The sequence below is a fragment of the Hyla sarda genome, chromosome 5 (genome assembly GCF_029499605.1).
Source record: "Hyla sarda isolate aHylSar1 chromosome 5, aHylSar1.hap1, whole genome shotgun sequence".
Classification (NCBI taxonomy): Eukaryota; Metazoa; Chordata; class Amphibia; order Anura; family Hylidae; genus Hyla; species Hyla sarda.
Genome location: NC_079193.1, coordinates 182,205,243 through 182,221,170, shown reverse-complemented (window position 1 = coordinate 182,221,170; position 15,928 = coordinate 182,205,243). Strand labels below are relative to the sequence as shown.

At 40.4% G+C, this 15,928-nt stretch overlaps 1 protein-coding gene across 2 annotated transcripts in view; it reads right to left on the bottom strand.

The window, feature by feature from the left end:
* Window positions 1-15,928, bottom strand: part of ADAMTS16 (ADAM metallopeptidase with thrombospondin type 1 motif 16) — a 263,619-nt gene that overhangs the window by 40,177 nt on the left and 207,514 nt on the right. For both annotated transcript variants that reach the window (XM_056520819.1, XM_056520820.1), the window contains 2 exons: window positions 8,922-9,123; window positions 7,848-8,039 (listed from right to left, as the gene is read on the bottom strand). In XM_056520819.1, coding sequence (XP_056376794.1) covers window positions 7,848-8,039; window positions 8,922-9,123 — 394 coding nt within the window. The remainder of the gene's footprint in view (window positions 1-7,847; window positions 8,040-8,921; window positions 9,124-15,928) is intronic.

Genomic DNA, 15,928 nt, shown 5'->3' with positions numbered 1-15,928 from the left:
TTGAGCTGCAGCTCAAGCTGCCAGCGAGAAACTACTGTGAACCCCCGCCCGTGCGACTGTACCCTAAAAACACTACACTAACACAAAATAAAAAGTAAAAAACACTACATATACACATACCCCTACACAGCCCCCCTCCCCAATAAAAATGAAAAACGTCTGGTACGCCACTGTTTCCAGAACGGAGCCTCCAGCTGTTGCAAAACAACTACTCCCAGTATTGCCAGATAGCCACTGACTGTCTAGGCATGCTGGGAGTTTTAAAACAGCTGGAGGCCCCCTGTTTGGGAATCACTGGCGTAGAATACCCCTATGTCCACCCCTAGGCAAGTCTCTAATTTAGGCCTCAAATGCGCATGGCGCTCTCACTTTGGAGCCCTGTCGTATTTCAAGGCAACAGTTTAGGGTCACATATGGGGTATCGCCGTACTCGGGAGAAATTGGGCTTCAAATTTTGGGGGGTATTTTCTGCTATTACCTTTTTTTAAAATGTTACATTTTTGGGAAAACAAGCATTTTAGGTAAAAAAAAAAAATTTTTTCACATATGCAAAAGTCGTGAAACACCTGTAGGGTATTAAGGTTCACATTACCCCTTGTTACGTTCCCCAAGGGGTCTAATTTCCAAAATGGTATGCCATGTGTTTTTTTTTTGCTGTTCTGGCACCATAGGGGCTTCCTAAATGCGGCATGCCCCCAGAGCAAAATTTGCTTTCAAAAAGCCAAATGTGACTCCTTCTCTTCTGAGACCTGTAGTGCGCCAGCAGAGCAATTTTCACCCCCATATGGGGTGTTTTCTGAATCGGGAGAAATTGGGTTTCAAATTTTGGGGGGTATTTTCTGCTATTACCCTTTTTAAAAATGTAAAATTTTTGGGAAACCAAGCATTTTAGGTAAAAAAATAAATTTTTTTTACATATGCAAAGTCGTGAAACACCTGTAGGGTATTAAGGTTCACTTTACCCCTTGTTACGTTCCCTGAGGGGTCTAGTTTCCAAAATGGTATGCCATGTTTTTTTTTTTTGCTGTCCTGGCACCATAGGGGCTTCCTAAAGGTGACATGCCCCCCAAAAACCATTTGTCGCTCCTTCCCTTCTGAGCCCTCTACTGCGCCCACTGAACAATTAGCATAGACATGAGGTATGTGCTTACTCGAGAGAAATTGGGTTTCAAATACAAGTAAAAATTTTCTCCTTTTTACCCCTTGCAAAAATTCAAAAATTGGGTCTACAAGAACATGCGAATGTAAAAAATGAAGATTTTGAATTTTCTCCTTCATTTTGCTGCTATTCCTGTGAAACACCTAAAGGGTTAATACACTTACTGAATGTCATTTTGAATACTTTGGGGGGTGTAGTTTTTATAATGGAGTATTTCTAATATGAAGACCCTTCAAATCCACTTCAAACCTGAACTGGTCCATGAAAAATAGCGAGTTTGAAAATTTTGTGAAAAATTTCAAAATTGCTGCTGAACTTTGAAGCCCTCTGGTGTCTTCCAAAAGTAAAAACTCATAAATTTTATGATGCAAACATAAAGTAGACATATTGTATATGTGAACCCAAAAAAAATTTATTTTGAATATCCATTTTCCTTCTTGATTTTTCACCAAGAAAGGATGCAAGATACCACAAAATTTTACCACTAAGTTAAAGTAGAATATGTCATGAAAAAACAATCTCGGAATCAGAATGATAACTAAAAGCATTCCAAAGTTATTAATGTTTAAAGTGACAGTGGTCAGAATTGCAAAAAATGCTCTGGTCCTTAAGGTGAAAAAGGGCTCGGTCCTTAAGGGGTTAAGCGTAGTAGAGCGTATTGTACTCCCCTCATATACCCACTAAGTATGTCAGGCAGAGAAGTGCCAGGACAAGCACAATTGAGTGGCAGAGGCCTAAATTCCTCAGGCAGAGGTTGCAGCAGACTAGGGGCGAGTGGCAGCATGGCGGGGGAATTAGTGACATGTCAGCCGCAGCGCTATCATGATTCTCCCAGCTTCTCACCCCACAGTTCCCACATCAGGGAGCGAATGAATTGTCATCCGCAGCGCACTGTCCCCAGATCAGGGAACTAATCATAAGTGACCCGCGGGCGCTGCTCACCTTCTCCCCCCCCTCCTCCCCAATGAATGAAATGAAAATGCTGAGGCAGAGAAGTTCTCTGAGCCAGAAGCTAAACCAGAGGTAACTGCAGAAGTCCTGCAAATGGGTGATACAGGCTTGGTTGGCCACCATGGAAAGGTGTGACATGAATAGAGCCTTTTACAAGTAATTTGTCAAAGGTGACTAAAAGTCTTGTGCTTGGTGGCTGATAAAAATGCGAATGAAAGAAGGGTGTGCTATTGAAGTGGTGCATATAAAATCAGCTGAGGAAGTAAGCCAAGTGCCTCAAAACCTGTTGGACGAAGTTGTTCAAGGAAAAGGAAAGGCAGTTGGACTCTGCCTTTTGAATACAAGGGCTCCTTCCCGGTGGTCTGAGCAGAAGGGGGGGGGGGGATATGTGTGGCAAGGAAAGTGTGAATTTCCCTAGCTAACCCTGGCGGCCTAATTAATGAGGTAGCAGAAAGAGGAAATGTGCTTTCAAGGAAGTCAGACAGTGTAGTCTAGGCTCTCCCCAGAAAATAGCAAGGTGGCTGTAGGGAGAGGCAGGGGTCCTGGTGAGGGACACACAGCCCGAGCTGTGAGTGGCCCCAAGTCTGGAAGAGACACACAGCAAGACGTTGCAAACGCTGTGTGTGAACAGTGCGTAGAAGGTTGCAGGAGGCATAAGTTTAACTGGCTGGGAAAAGCCCACCAGTTGATAGACAGGGCATGCTGGGTTTAGTTTAGTTTGTGGCTGGACGGTCTAGGGTTTTGTTTGTTCTTGTGTTATGTTTTTATTTATCCTGCAACCTGTCTAATAAAGCTGGCGTGGGGCTGGACTTGCATAAAGTACCATTGTTTGCCTGCTGATTGAAGTGGAAACGTGTCCTGTGGCGGTGTCAAGGACGATCTCAGGGCTATCCCCAGGGAGAAATCCTTACAATATATCCAATAAAGTCAATATAAATATAACACAGCAAGGTATAATGGTAATATGCTCATATTATTAATGTCGTAGGGGTTATTAGTCTGGAGCATTATTTGGAGAAATAACAGCTTAGTATTGAGAACATAACTGCAACATATCAGAATAATTACATTTTTACAGGTGGGTATTCCAAAAAGAGGTACATACTTTAAATAGCATATTTATCCAAAGGAACCATGCAATGGTTAATATGTGGTTCACAAGCTGAGAGGAAGTTGTCAAGGGTATAAACTGGATAGAGCAAAACAGAGCATTGCATAAATATGGCATACAGATTCAGCAGTACAATATTAGCAGTACAATACATGTGGAGAGCAATACAGGAGGCTACTTACCAGGACTGGTGCAGAGTTGAAAATAAGTAAGAAGCAGCCAGGTGCCGCGCTGAAGAGCCTGGAAGCCACTGGAGCACCTGACGGAAAATGAAAGTCATGTAACTGTAAGTCTGGCTGGAGCTGGAAACGAGGCTGCTGTGATGTCACTTACGCTGCGCACAGAATGAAGGATTCGGGGAATGCGCGTCACTGGAATGCATATTAGTTCCAAAGCTCAGGTGTGCAGTCCTGGACTTATGCATAAGAGGAATGGAGTACTAATAGTATAATAATGGGAACAAAGAACAAACTAGCAAAAATGAAAGTGAGAGTATGAATGAATAAGGAAAAATTGAGGAAAAGACAAAAGAAAATGTAAAAGGAAAATATAAAAGGGAGAAATAAAGAGATAGGAATGAATGGATATGAAATAGAGGAGTAAATGAAAAATGTAAAACATGAATGGATGTATATAGAGGGTTAAATGGAGAAAATTAAAAAAGAGAATAGGAAAAGAAAGTAAAAAAAAGGAAAATATGGATATAAATGGGAATATATATATATATATATATATATATATATATATATATATATATATTGTTTTTTTTTTTTTTTTAAATGAACTGGTGCCAGAAAGTTAAACAGATTTGTAAATTACTTCTCTTAAAAAAAATCTTTATTCTTCCAGTACTTATTAGCAGCTGTATGCTACAGAGGAAATTCTTTTCTTTTTGAATTTCTTTTTTGTCTTGTCCACAGTGCTCTCTGCTGACACCTCTGTTCGTGTCAGGAACTGTCCAGAACAGCATAGGTTTGCTATGAGGATTTTCTCCTGCTTTGGACAGCTCCTTATACGGGCATCATGTGTCACCAGAGGGCACTGTGGACAAGACAAAAAAAGAAATTAAAAAAGAAAAGAATTTCTTCTGTACAATACAGCCGCTAGAAAGTACTGGAAGGGTAAAGATTTTTTTAATAGAAGTAATTTACAAATCTGTTAAACTTTCTGGCACCAGTTGATTTAAAAAAAAAAAATGTTTTCCACCGGAGTGCCCCTTTAAAGGAAAAATAGTAAATAATGTATAGTGGTTGACTATAGTAAGACATAAGTAGATATAGGAAAAAAGTATAAGTCAAGGACTGCTTTGGAACGCATATGCATTCCAGTGACGCGCATTTCCCGACTCCTTCATTCTGTGCACAGCGCAAGTGACGTCACAGCAGGCTCGTTTCCAGCTCCGGCTGGACTTATGGCTATGTGACTTTCACTTTCCATCAGACGCTCCAGTGGCTTTGGTCACAAGCACACCACGCTCTGCCACGCGGCACCTGGCTGCTTCTTACTTACTTTCTCCTCCGCACCAGTCCTGGTAAGTAGCCTCCATTGCTCCACCTGTATTGCTCTACACTTGTGTTGTACTGCTAATATTGTACTGCTGAATCTGTATGCCATATTTATGCAATGCTCTGTTTTGCTTTATCCGGTTTATACCCTTGACAACTTCTTCTCAGCTTGTGAACCACAAATTAATCATTGTATGGTTCCTTTGGATAAATATGCTATTTAAAGTATGTATGTTTTCTGGAATACCCACCTGTAATTTGTAATTATTCTGATATGTTGCAGTTATGTTCTTAATACTAAGCTGTTATTTCTCCAAATAATGCTCCAGACTAATAACCCCTACGATATTAATAACATGAGCATATTAGCATTATACCTTGCTGCGTTACATTTATATTGACTATATTGTATATATGTATACCTCTTTCTGATACCACTACAGTAAAACCCATCTTGACATCCACTTCCTTGTTTCTGATGTGTTATATTATAATTTTGTCTAGTATACATTCAGAGGAAGATCTGGGAAGGACTGAAACGTCAATAATTTGTGATGTTATGGACTGTCATAAATAAAAATTCACTGATTCACCAGCATATGAGTGCCAAGTTTGTAATATATTCATAACGAGGATTGGGATTCCTACTTGTGCACTATTCTATAAGGGAGTGCCATATCTACTATCAGCTCCCCAGTTACAGACATTCCTCTGCATCAGACCACAGGTAAGTATTGAGCATATGCATTAGCTAAAACTTAACTTTTCTTAGGATAAAATATATGTACCCCCACATTTTTTTAAATCAAATAAAAGGAAAGGTGTGCAAAAACCACCATGTGCCACCTACACCACCAATTATTGATGTGATGCAAAAACCTCTAAAAGGTGGAAGGGAACAACGTATGGTCCATTGTAACCAGTGGGGGTAAAAACTTCCCCTGTAAGGCCCTACTCTCGCATTATTAATTCCCTTCTTGGCAAGTGTTACTCACCCTTAAAAGGGCAGCCCCACACAGGAACCTCTCCCTATTTTCCCCTACTAACACTGCCATTTCTCAGGGTTTTTAGGTGGATATAGAGAGATCTTCCTGTGTGGGGCCACCCTTTTTAGGATGAGTAACACTTGCCAAGAAGGAAATTAATAGGGCGAGAGTAGGTACAGGGGAAGTTTTTACTTCCACCTGCTACAATGGACAATACGTTGTTCCCTTCCACCTTTTCAAGGTAAGTGTTACTCGTCTTAAAAAGGGCGGCCCCACACAGGAACCAATCCCTATTTCCACCTAAAAACCCTGGGAAATGGCAGTGTTTGTAGGTGGAAATAGGGCGAGGTTCCTGTGTGGGGCCACCCTTTTTAGGGCGAGTAAAACTTTCCAAGAAGAGAATTAATAATGCGAGAGCAGGGCCTTACAGGGGAAGTGTTAACCCCACCGATTACAATGGACCATACGTTGTTCCCTTCCACCTTTTAGAGGTCTTTGCATCACATCAATACTTGGTGGTGTAGGTGGCACATGGTGTTTTTTGCACAACTTTCCTTTTGTTTGATTTAAATAAAGATTTTGGGTCCATATATTTTATCTTAAGCATATTATTAAAAGTTACGTTTTACGTAATGCATATCCTCAATACTTACTTGTGTACATTTACACTTTTACAAAAGAGACCATTTTCTTCTGCTTACCTGCCCCAGCTACTATTCTGATCCTGGCACCCGCCTGATGCCACACATCTGATGCCAAGTTCTCCTTTTTTCACCCACCTTCATCACCGGGTACTGGTATTGCCACCCACTGCACCACTCTGTCACTGGGTCACCTTCAGGACTCCTGATTCTGCTGCTGCCACCTCCAGGCTGTCTCATTCTGCCACCATATGTTCTCCTCATGCTGATACCAGCTCCAAGCTATCTCATACTGCCACCATATGTTCTCCTGATGCTGCTGCCACCTCCAGACTGTGTCAGTAAGCCACCATATGTTCTCCTCATGCTGCCGTAAACTCCAGGCTGTGACATTCAGCCACTATATGCTGCTGCCAACTCCACGCTGTGTCATTCAGTCACTATGTGGTTTCCTCATGTTGCCACCACCTCCACGCTGTGTCATTCAACCACTATATGGTCTCCTCATGCTGCTGCCAACTCCAGGCTGTGTCATTCAGCCACTATATGTTCTCCTCATGCTGCTGCCAACTTCAGGCTGTGTCATTAAGCCACTATATGGTCGCCTCATGCTGCTGCCACCTCCACGCTGTGTCATTCGGCCACTATATGGTCTCCTCATGCTTCTGCCACCTCCAGGCTGTGTCATTCAGCCATTATATGCACTCCTTATGCTGCCGCAAACTCCAGACTGTGTCATTCAGCCACTATGTAGTTTCCTCATGCTGCCCCCCAACTCCACGCTGTATCATTCAGCCACTATATGGTCTCCTCATGCTGCTGCCACCTCCACGCTGTATCATTCAGCCACTATGTAGTTTCCTCATGCTGCCCCCCACCTCCACGCTGTATCATTCAGCCACTATATGGTCTCCTCATGCTGCTGCCACCTCCACGCTGTGTCATTCAGTCACTATATGGTCTCCTCATGCTGCCGCCACCTCCACGCTGTGTCATTCAGCCACTATATGGCCTCCTCATACTGATGCCACCTCCAGGCTCTGTCATTGTGCTGCTCTGTGACAGTGATTCTAATAGCGATGCCTCTGATCTGCATGTCATACTGAATAACAGTATTATTTCACTAACCCAGCACACACCCTATGTGTGTTACAGCATCACAAAGTGTTCTACACCCCTATTGTGGCTCTCTGTAGGCCAGAAATAGCCGTTCTTAATAATGATTTGCTGCAAATAAATTCGGACCAAAACTAATTTTTTTTGAAAATTCGGTGAATGAACCAAATCGAATTTTTCAAAAATTCACTCATCTCTAATTCTCATGCCTGTTTTTGGTTCCTCCCTGATCCTGACTGCACTGAGTTTGCAATGCTGCAGGATGTGTCACTTTGTTTCTGTGTCTATTGACACTCTGAATCACATAGTGAAACACATGGAAATCTGTTTGACAGCTGAAAGATAGCCTTATAAATGTATTCCACAGAAGATTCTTACCTTTGACCAGTCTGTCACTAACCATTTCAGCTCCTTGGATTTGCAGCGTTTAACAAGACAATTCTCTTGCGTTTTAGGCTTGAACTCAGATGTACAGGTTGAGTCTTGAAGAATCTGTGCTCGTTGGAAAGGGTTAGTACTCTTGCAAACCACTGATCGTTTTCTCCAACCTTTACCACAGGTTCTGGAACACTACAAACATAAGTAACTACATATCAGTTGCATTATGTGTGGTCCATTCTCATAGTACAGAGAAAAAAGAAAGCAAAAGTCATAACAAAAGAGCTAAATATATGCAAGTCACTTTTCATTTTTATGGGCCTATTTTATGAACAATACTATTTTATGACTTCTTTATAAAATTACTTAGTATTTACTTTATGTTAATGATTTTCTTAATATATTGGTAAATTATTGCATGTATAAGCCTTTCATGTTGTATGTTATCATACTACAAACTACAGTAAGTAGAACAGTCATACTTCCATGCATAAGCTATAATTTACTGCTAAAGAGAAGATTTAAACATATTTAGTCAGACCAGGAAAGCCTTACTCTTAAAGAGATGAACAATTATTTGTATTCCACTGTTTAAAAAAAAATAAAACACGTTTAGAACAACATTAAAAAGGTTATCCAGGAAACTGGCTCCAGAAAGTTAAACAGATTTGTAAATTACTTTTATTAAAAAATCTTAATCCTTTCAGTACTTATGAGCTGCTTAAATTGAGTTGTTCTTTTCTGTCTAAGTGCTCTCTGATGACACCTGTCTCGGGAACTGTCCAGAGTAGAAGCAAATCCCCCATAGCAAACCTCTTCTACTCTGTGCAGTTCCCGAGACAAGCAGAGATGTCAGCAGAGAGCACTGTTGCCAGACAGAAAAGAACAATTCAACTTCAGCAGCTGATAATTATTGGAAGGATTAAACATTTTTAATAGAAGTAATTTACAAATCTGTTTAACTTTCTGGAGCCAGTTGATATAAAAAAAAAAAAGTTTTCCTGGACTACCTCTTTAAATGGAAGACTTTCTAAATTGAAAAATAATTTCAAAAAGCTAACATTTAGACGTTACCTCTGACCAAGGTCCAATACTCCATGCTGGTGGACATCTCTGTGTATTACATTGTTGACGATGGACAGGCGGTGTTGTGGAGCACAGTTTATGTGCCACAATTTCCATTTTGTAGTTTGCCTTCTGCTCACAGTGAATTTGTCTAAACTGTTCACCAGTCCCGCATGTCTGACTACATGTTGTCCAGTTTCCCATGGACCAACTGGAATAACAAATATAACATTTTTCAAATTTAAATAATAATTAAAGGGGCTTACTTATTCTTTATAAAGTAAAAGCATATAAGCTGTTCTGTAAGCCATTTGTCCACTATTCTCCGTTTCACAAATGTTTTTTTCCCTTAAGATGAATAACTATATATCACTACATTCTTTTCATTAAAGCTTGATATATTTATGATCACCATGACTTCACAAGGCATCCCAGATGATTTGTTTCAAAATCGGACCTCTATTGCCCCCCCATAAAAAGCCTTTGAAAATCTAGCTGAGGGAGGCAAAAAACTATACAAACCATGATCCACTTCGCTTGTTTCCAGTGTGAGATGCTGGTAGGGGCTGCCTTTAGAGAGTGAGCAGTGCATATAGATAAGGGTGGTGTGTGCCTCAACCAATCAGGGACAATCACACACAGCACATTGAAGCATGGCTCTCTGAGCTGAGGAGAAGAGATTATGACATGTGGTCTGGAAAAATAGGGTATGTGCTCAGCAAAGATTACACTTTATATTGTAAAGTTATATAACTATATAACATGCGCAGCTATAGAAAAGTGATTTTATTTGGATAGAGTTTTCCTTTAATATGGCAAGTAATCTCCCCTATGTTTTACCTACACATCAACTGACAAAACTTATACCCATACTGTGTAGTATTAAAGAATGCATGAGTGGATATGAACATATAAGTGAAATAATATCAGTCAATAATACAAGTGGCTTATAAGTTATGAATGTTAGAAAGTACAGATGTATTTTATACAATGTGCATCTGTAAAGTGCGTGAAGGCTTTTCTTGTAACATTTTCCAACTATAAATCCATTGTGACCTCCAAACTGTATTTAGTGCTTTAAAGAGTTATTGCCAACATCAAAATGTATCCCCTATCCACAGGATAGGGGTGAACAAGCTGATCGGTGGGCTTTAATTACTGTACAGTGCATACTAATGACTAACTGGGCCCCACTGCGAAGTTCCTTAAATGGCTACATAACCTCAGGGTCCACCCCCTCTCCTTCTACTCCCTACTATGCCATCTGTGTAGGAAGTGAAGAAGCAGACCACAGCAATAGGAAAACATAAGATCAGGCAAGTTACAGAGCAGACTCTGTGACAGCTTGTACCTGAACCTTCTGCCTATTTAGAAAACAGACACACGGCATCTTCAGGAACAAGCTCTATCCATCTCATTTTTGTATTATTTGTTGCTACATATCTTAGTCACTCATACTCTTCCCCCTTCTACAAATCCTCTTAATGATTGTGTCGGCTCCTTCCAATGAGCCATTTTTATCTTTTTCCATTTTACCGTACCCTCATAGACCAACCAGCATGTTGCATTCCCCCACCCCCTTCTTTTTAAAGTACTCATGTCAATTTGTGTCCTACCCTGCTGAGTCACTCTTTCCTGCCCCTCCATAAAGCTCTTGCCATGTTACCTCTCTCCTTTGCTCTCTTTCCTGCTTCTCCCCTTTCCATTTTCCCAAACCCTTTCTGACTGAGACCTACAATTTTTGGGAGAGCATGGACCCTCTTACCTTATCATCCTAGGTGTGGTAGCTGCTGGATGTTTTCATAACCCCCACAGATTTTGTATGAAGAGAGCTGCAGTGATGTGTGGTCAACTTTCAATATGATGTATTTCTGAATGTGAATGCAAAGTAAGGAGTAGTGTGCTTCAAAAGTATGTGAAGAATATCAACATTTCTGGCCTGTGATGAGCCACGGCTGTCACAATGGTATCACAGCTAAAGATGCTTGCTGGAGTAGCACAGATTGGCAAGCAGACCATATGCTGGGCTCTGACAAGTAGTGCGGAAGAAGCTATGGCTGTGAGACTACTGTTTGGGCATTGGCCAGGGGTCAGAACAGAAGGTCTCATCAGATACAATACAGTATCCAAAGGCAGAAGTAGGGGGAAACAGGCAGACATCAGAGATTTGGGCAGCAACAGCAGACAATGCTAGTGATGGAAAAAAAAGTTACAGGGACTGTGGCCAGCAGTTGCCTGTTTAAATGCCATGCTCTGCGAGAGCTTGGGACCCAGGCCCGATCCCAATTGGCCCTGCATCCCTGCTCTCTAATAAGTCAACATGCCCTGCCGTCATCAGGGCTATTCCCTGGAGAGATGGAAGAATCCTCCCTACACCGCCTCATGGTAGCCCATCTCACAGGAGGAGTGAGGACAGGAGAGTTTATGCCATTTTTTTTTTGCACTCTATTGAGTGCCTACAAAGTGTTGAGAGTGATCCAAAAGAATCATGGAGCTGGAGACAGATAGGTACCTGAGCAAGTGGAACTAAAAGAATGCAGAAACTGAGCAGTATAGGCATTGGAGCAGGGTCATATGGAAGAAAGACTTTGAGACTATACTATTATTAATACCAAAACTGTTATGCATGTGTATGCCTCTGGGTGAGAATTGCCAAGTATTGAGGGTTTGTATTTACTGTATGCCAGGAAACTCCCCTGCTTGAAGTGCCTCAATAAAGTGTTCTACGTTTACAAGCAAGATGGTGTCATTCATATCTTGCTTTGCTATTTCCTCAGCAAGGAGGTTGCCATGTGGCCCCCTTACAGCATTGCCCTCAGCACATAAAGATCATTATCCTATATACGGAGGGGTTAACTACAAGCCTCCTTGTATGTTATGGGCATCTGTCTTTAAGTATTCAAAGACAAATAGCACACTCCTGCTTCTTTAGTACATTAATGCAAAGTGTTCCCCTATATCTTAGAGCTCCACAATGCTCTGTTGCAGTAGATGTGTAAAACAGTGATAGGATAAGGACAGGGTTACTTCTATTGATTTAGCTTAGAAAAGATTCATTACCCTTTTGTGCACTAACTTGCGATTTGTAGAGACATAGTTTTCTTAGGTTTTTCTTTTATTTTCAGCCTTTTTTTTTTCTTTCCATCCACTTTCCATGCATGATAAAAGGGTCCCCCCCCCCTTGAAATGTCATCAGGTCTAAAAGTCATTTTGGAAGTGTCATATTTGATATGTATGAAGTCTTCAGCTCTTCATACAGTGTACTCTTGATTAATTTCTACTTCATAAAAATATGAAAAAAAAGAAAAAATATGAAAAAACAAAACGAAAAAAAAAAAAAAAATGTCTCTATAAAATCGCAAAGTAATGCCCGAAAGGGTGATCAATCTTGTCTGAGCTAAATTGGTAGAACTAACCCTGTCCTTACCTTATCATTGTTTTACACACCTGCCTTAAAGGGGTATTCCAGGACCTAACATTTTATCCCCTATCCAAAGGATAGGGGATAAGATGTCTGATGTCTCGGGGGCCCCATTGTATACGGGGCTGCGTCTCCAGTTTCGGAAACCTCCAGTTTCCAGGAATGGAGACGTGCCGCAATGCCACACCCCCTCCATTCATGTCTATGGGAGGAGGTGTAACGGCCCCTACCATTTTATCCCCGATCCTTTGTATAGGGGATAACATTTTAGATCCCGAAATACCCCTTTAAAGGCAATGTCACAAGTACAGGAAATACTGAAAAGTACAACAATACTAAAAAGTATTCCAAATGATCATATAAGATTTGATGGCAATGTTAAATCCCCTAGTAAAACTTAAATTAATAATAAAAAAAAAAAAAAATATGTATTTCCCCAATAAATAAACCCATTAGCTTTATCAAACATTGTTCACAGGAACAATGGAGCAATTGCCCATAGCAACCAATCAAATTCCAGCTTAAAAAGGCTTCTGAAAAATGAAAGCTGGAATCTGATCTCCCCCAATAGGTTCATTATTGGGGTAATACTGTATAAATAACCCAAAAAGGTGACCATAAGATTAAAACTATAACTCATCCCGCAATAAAAACATGGCATCAAACAACAAAATGAAAACAAAAAAAAAATATGTCTCTGAGCTGTCCTTAAAAGGGTTGTCCTGTAAAATTTACTATTTCCTATTCACCAGCCTGTCTAATAAAATCATTACACTTTAACTTTCCTTCTACCGCTCCCTCATTGCTGTATCATGGTGCCCGTTCTCCGTCCGTTCTCTACTGACATTCTGCTTCTGGAAGCTGGTTGTAGCTGTAAATGTGACGCCACAGTGCACTCAGCCAATCACAGCAGTGTCTCGCCTCGGCCAGAAATTGGCAAGCGACACTGTGAGTTCCCTCGGCTGTAGACCCTACGATTTTAAGTTCGAGAAAAAGCACCAACCACTGATGAGGCACCCAGATACCAGAGCTACGAGGGGGTGGGGGAAGGTGAGTTAAAGTGGGACAAACAGAAAATAAGAAATTTTACCGGACAACTATTTTAAGGGGTTAAGATGTACACTAATAATAATTATTATCCTTTAAAAGATAGCAGACAGTTTGCTCACAGTTGGAGACATCTTTATAACATAGAAACCTCTGTACAATACAATATGAAGATCTTGGATTAAGAAATACATTTAGGATGCATAAAACATATTGTCATTATTATTCAAAAAGTAAGTGGAGAACACAACTAAGTTGTCATCTTCCAGATGTGAAAGGGAATTCCCATCTGTGCTCTCTTATTTCTACAAACAACTATTTTTCACAAAAGATAAATAGCTTGCTATCATTTAATACAGTCATCTTATAAAAAATAAATAATAAATATCAAATAAATTTTACATGATTTATTAATGTAGAGATATACAAAGGAGCACTGGAAGAGATTTAATATGACAAGTCAGCATTTAAAATGTTTATTCCTGATCAATCTTAGTCTGACTTCATGGTTGGATAGTTGGATGCAAAGGATTGTGCCACATACGCTGCCCATATGAGATGTTTGGGTATCAATTGATATAAGATTTCTTATAGACCTGGCCCCATGACCCCACTTTTTCAAATCTCCCTTTGTAAGCCCTGTTTAACTGCAAAGATTCCTTTTTTTGGGGGTTGCACCCTTGGCCCCAGAAGTCGGGATGTGGTCACTTATAATAGCATTCCCTCTTTGGAATCTCTAGGACAATGCTTTCTCCTGGTTTGAACACGATCAACTGCAATTCTTTTTTTCTAATGCAATTTATTAGAACATCTAAAGGATGTATCAAATACTCTTCCATTTATGTAACTCTGAGAGAACATCCATTTATCACTAAAGGGTAGTAGAAATGAATGTCTTTTTCGATTAAAAGTTGCACTTTGTCTCACATCATTTTGGAATATGCTGGAGATAGTCTCTGACTAGGTAGCATACTCCATTGATTCAGGGCTCTTTGGCTCAAGATAAGAAATGGGTTCCGTTGCACTTCTTGTGTGCAGCCACAATGGCGATTCCATGACACTAGAAAATTAAAGAGAATTCTTTCTTGGCATATCGAACTGTGTGACATTATGAGAAAGGAAAAACTTATTGTGGAAGAAAATAACTAAATGGATAGCTTTCTAAATGTTTGGCTTCTGTAGCAACAATTTATGGACTAACCCGTTAAGTCTATGACATGTCAAAAGTTTAAACATGCCTAGGATAAACATCTACAGTATCTATCCTAAAATAAAAACAATAAAAAAATAATATAAGGGCAGAAGAGATGGAGCATGTAGTGTTTTTCACACCTTCTTAGACTGGTGGTCATATGACCAAGCTGCAATAATGAAATGTATGGAAGCAACTGGGATGAAACTGATAATACTGCAGGAATACTGGAGGTGGGTTAGCATTAAACATTATATAGGTAACAAAATCCATGTTGTGCTTCTTTAAAGGGAACCTGTCACCTGTTTGTACCAAACCATGGGCAGCATAAAACAGGTGCAGATAGCAGGGACCTGAAAAACTACTCTGAAATGCCAGCTGTTTCAGAGAAATCATAATTTCATAAAAAGAGACCAGGATCTGCGTAAGTACTCTTGGTATGCCATCCCCGCAGCTCCCCCACTGGCCCTAAGTGACATGTCTCTATCTGTGTAACGGTTGGCAAGCAACCACTAGTAACTGCCCCATTGACTAGTTACCTAAGTCCTGGCTTTCTAAAATTATAGAGTGTTTCAGAGTAAATCATAGTGTAAACAGGTCATAGTTTCCCTTTTAAGGCCTAATCACTCATTATTGTCAGTCAGTCACTCGTTATTGTCAGTCAGTCACTCATTAATGATAAGCACAATTACACTTTGTGTATAAGAGGAATAGCTAATAGTTGCTATACATTTTGGTATCTATGTCTGTAGAAATAAATAGGTTTCCATTACAATCTAAGTTTGATTCAGTAAAACCGTTGGAGTCCTGTTGTTGCAGTCATTGTATGGAATCTGAAACCCGGTCATATTACAGCCATTAGAGATGAGCGAAGTTACAGTAATTAGATTTGTCAAGAACTTCTCGGCTCGGCAGTTGCTGACTTAAGCCTGCATAAATTAGTTCAGCTTTCAGGTGCTCTGGTGGGCTGGAAAAGGTGGATACAATCCTAGGAGGGAGTCTCCTAGGACTGTATTCACCTTTTCCAGCCCACCGGAGCACCTTAAAGCTAAACTAATTTATGCAGGCTTAAAGGGGTTATCCACCATAAGGTAATTTTACGTACCTGGCAGGCAGTAAAGGACATGCTTAGGAAGGATCTGTGCTTGTCTTGGGGCTAAATGGCTATGTTGTGAGATTACCATAACACTGTGGCTAGCTGTTTGTGAATTGGTATTTCCTGTTTGACTTTTCTTTTTTTTTTACTACAAATCCCACAATTCCATCTTCCTCCCTCCCACACATCAGCTACCCCACCCATTGAAACATAAATGAGCTGCATCCATTCAAATCAGTGTGGTTTTCAATCAGGGTGCC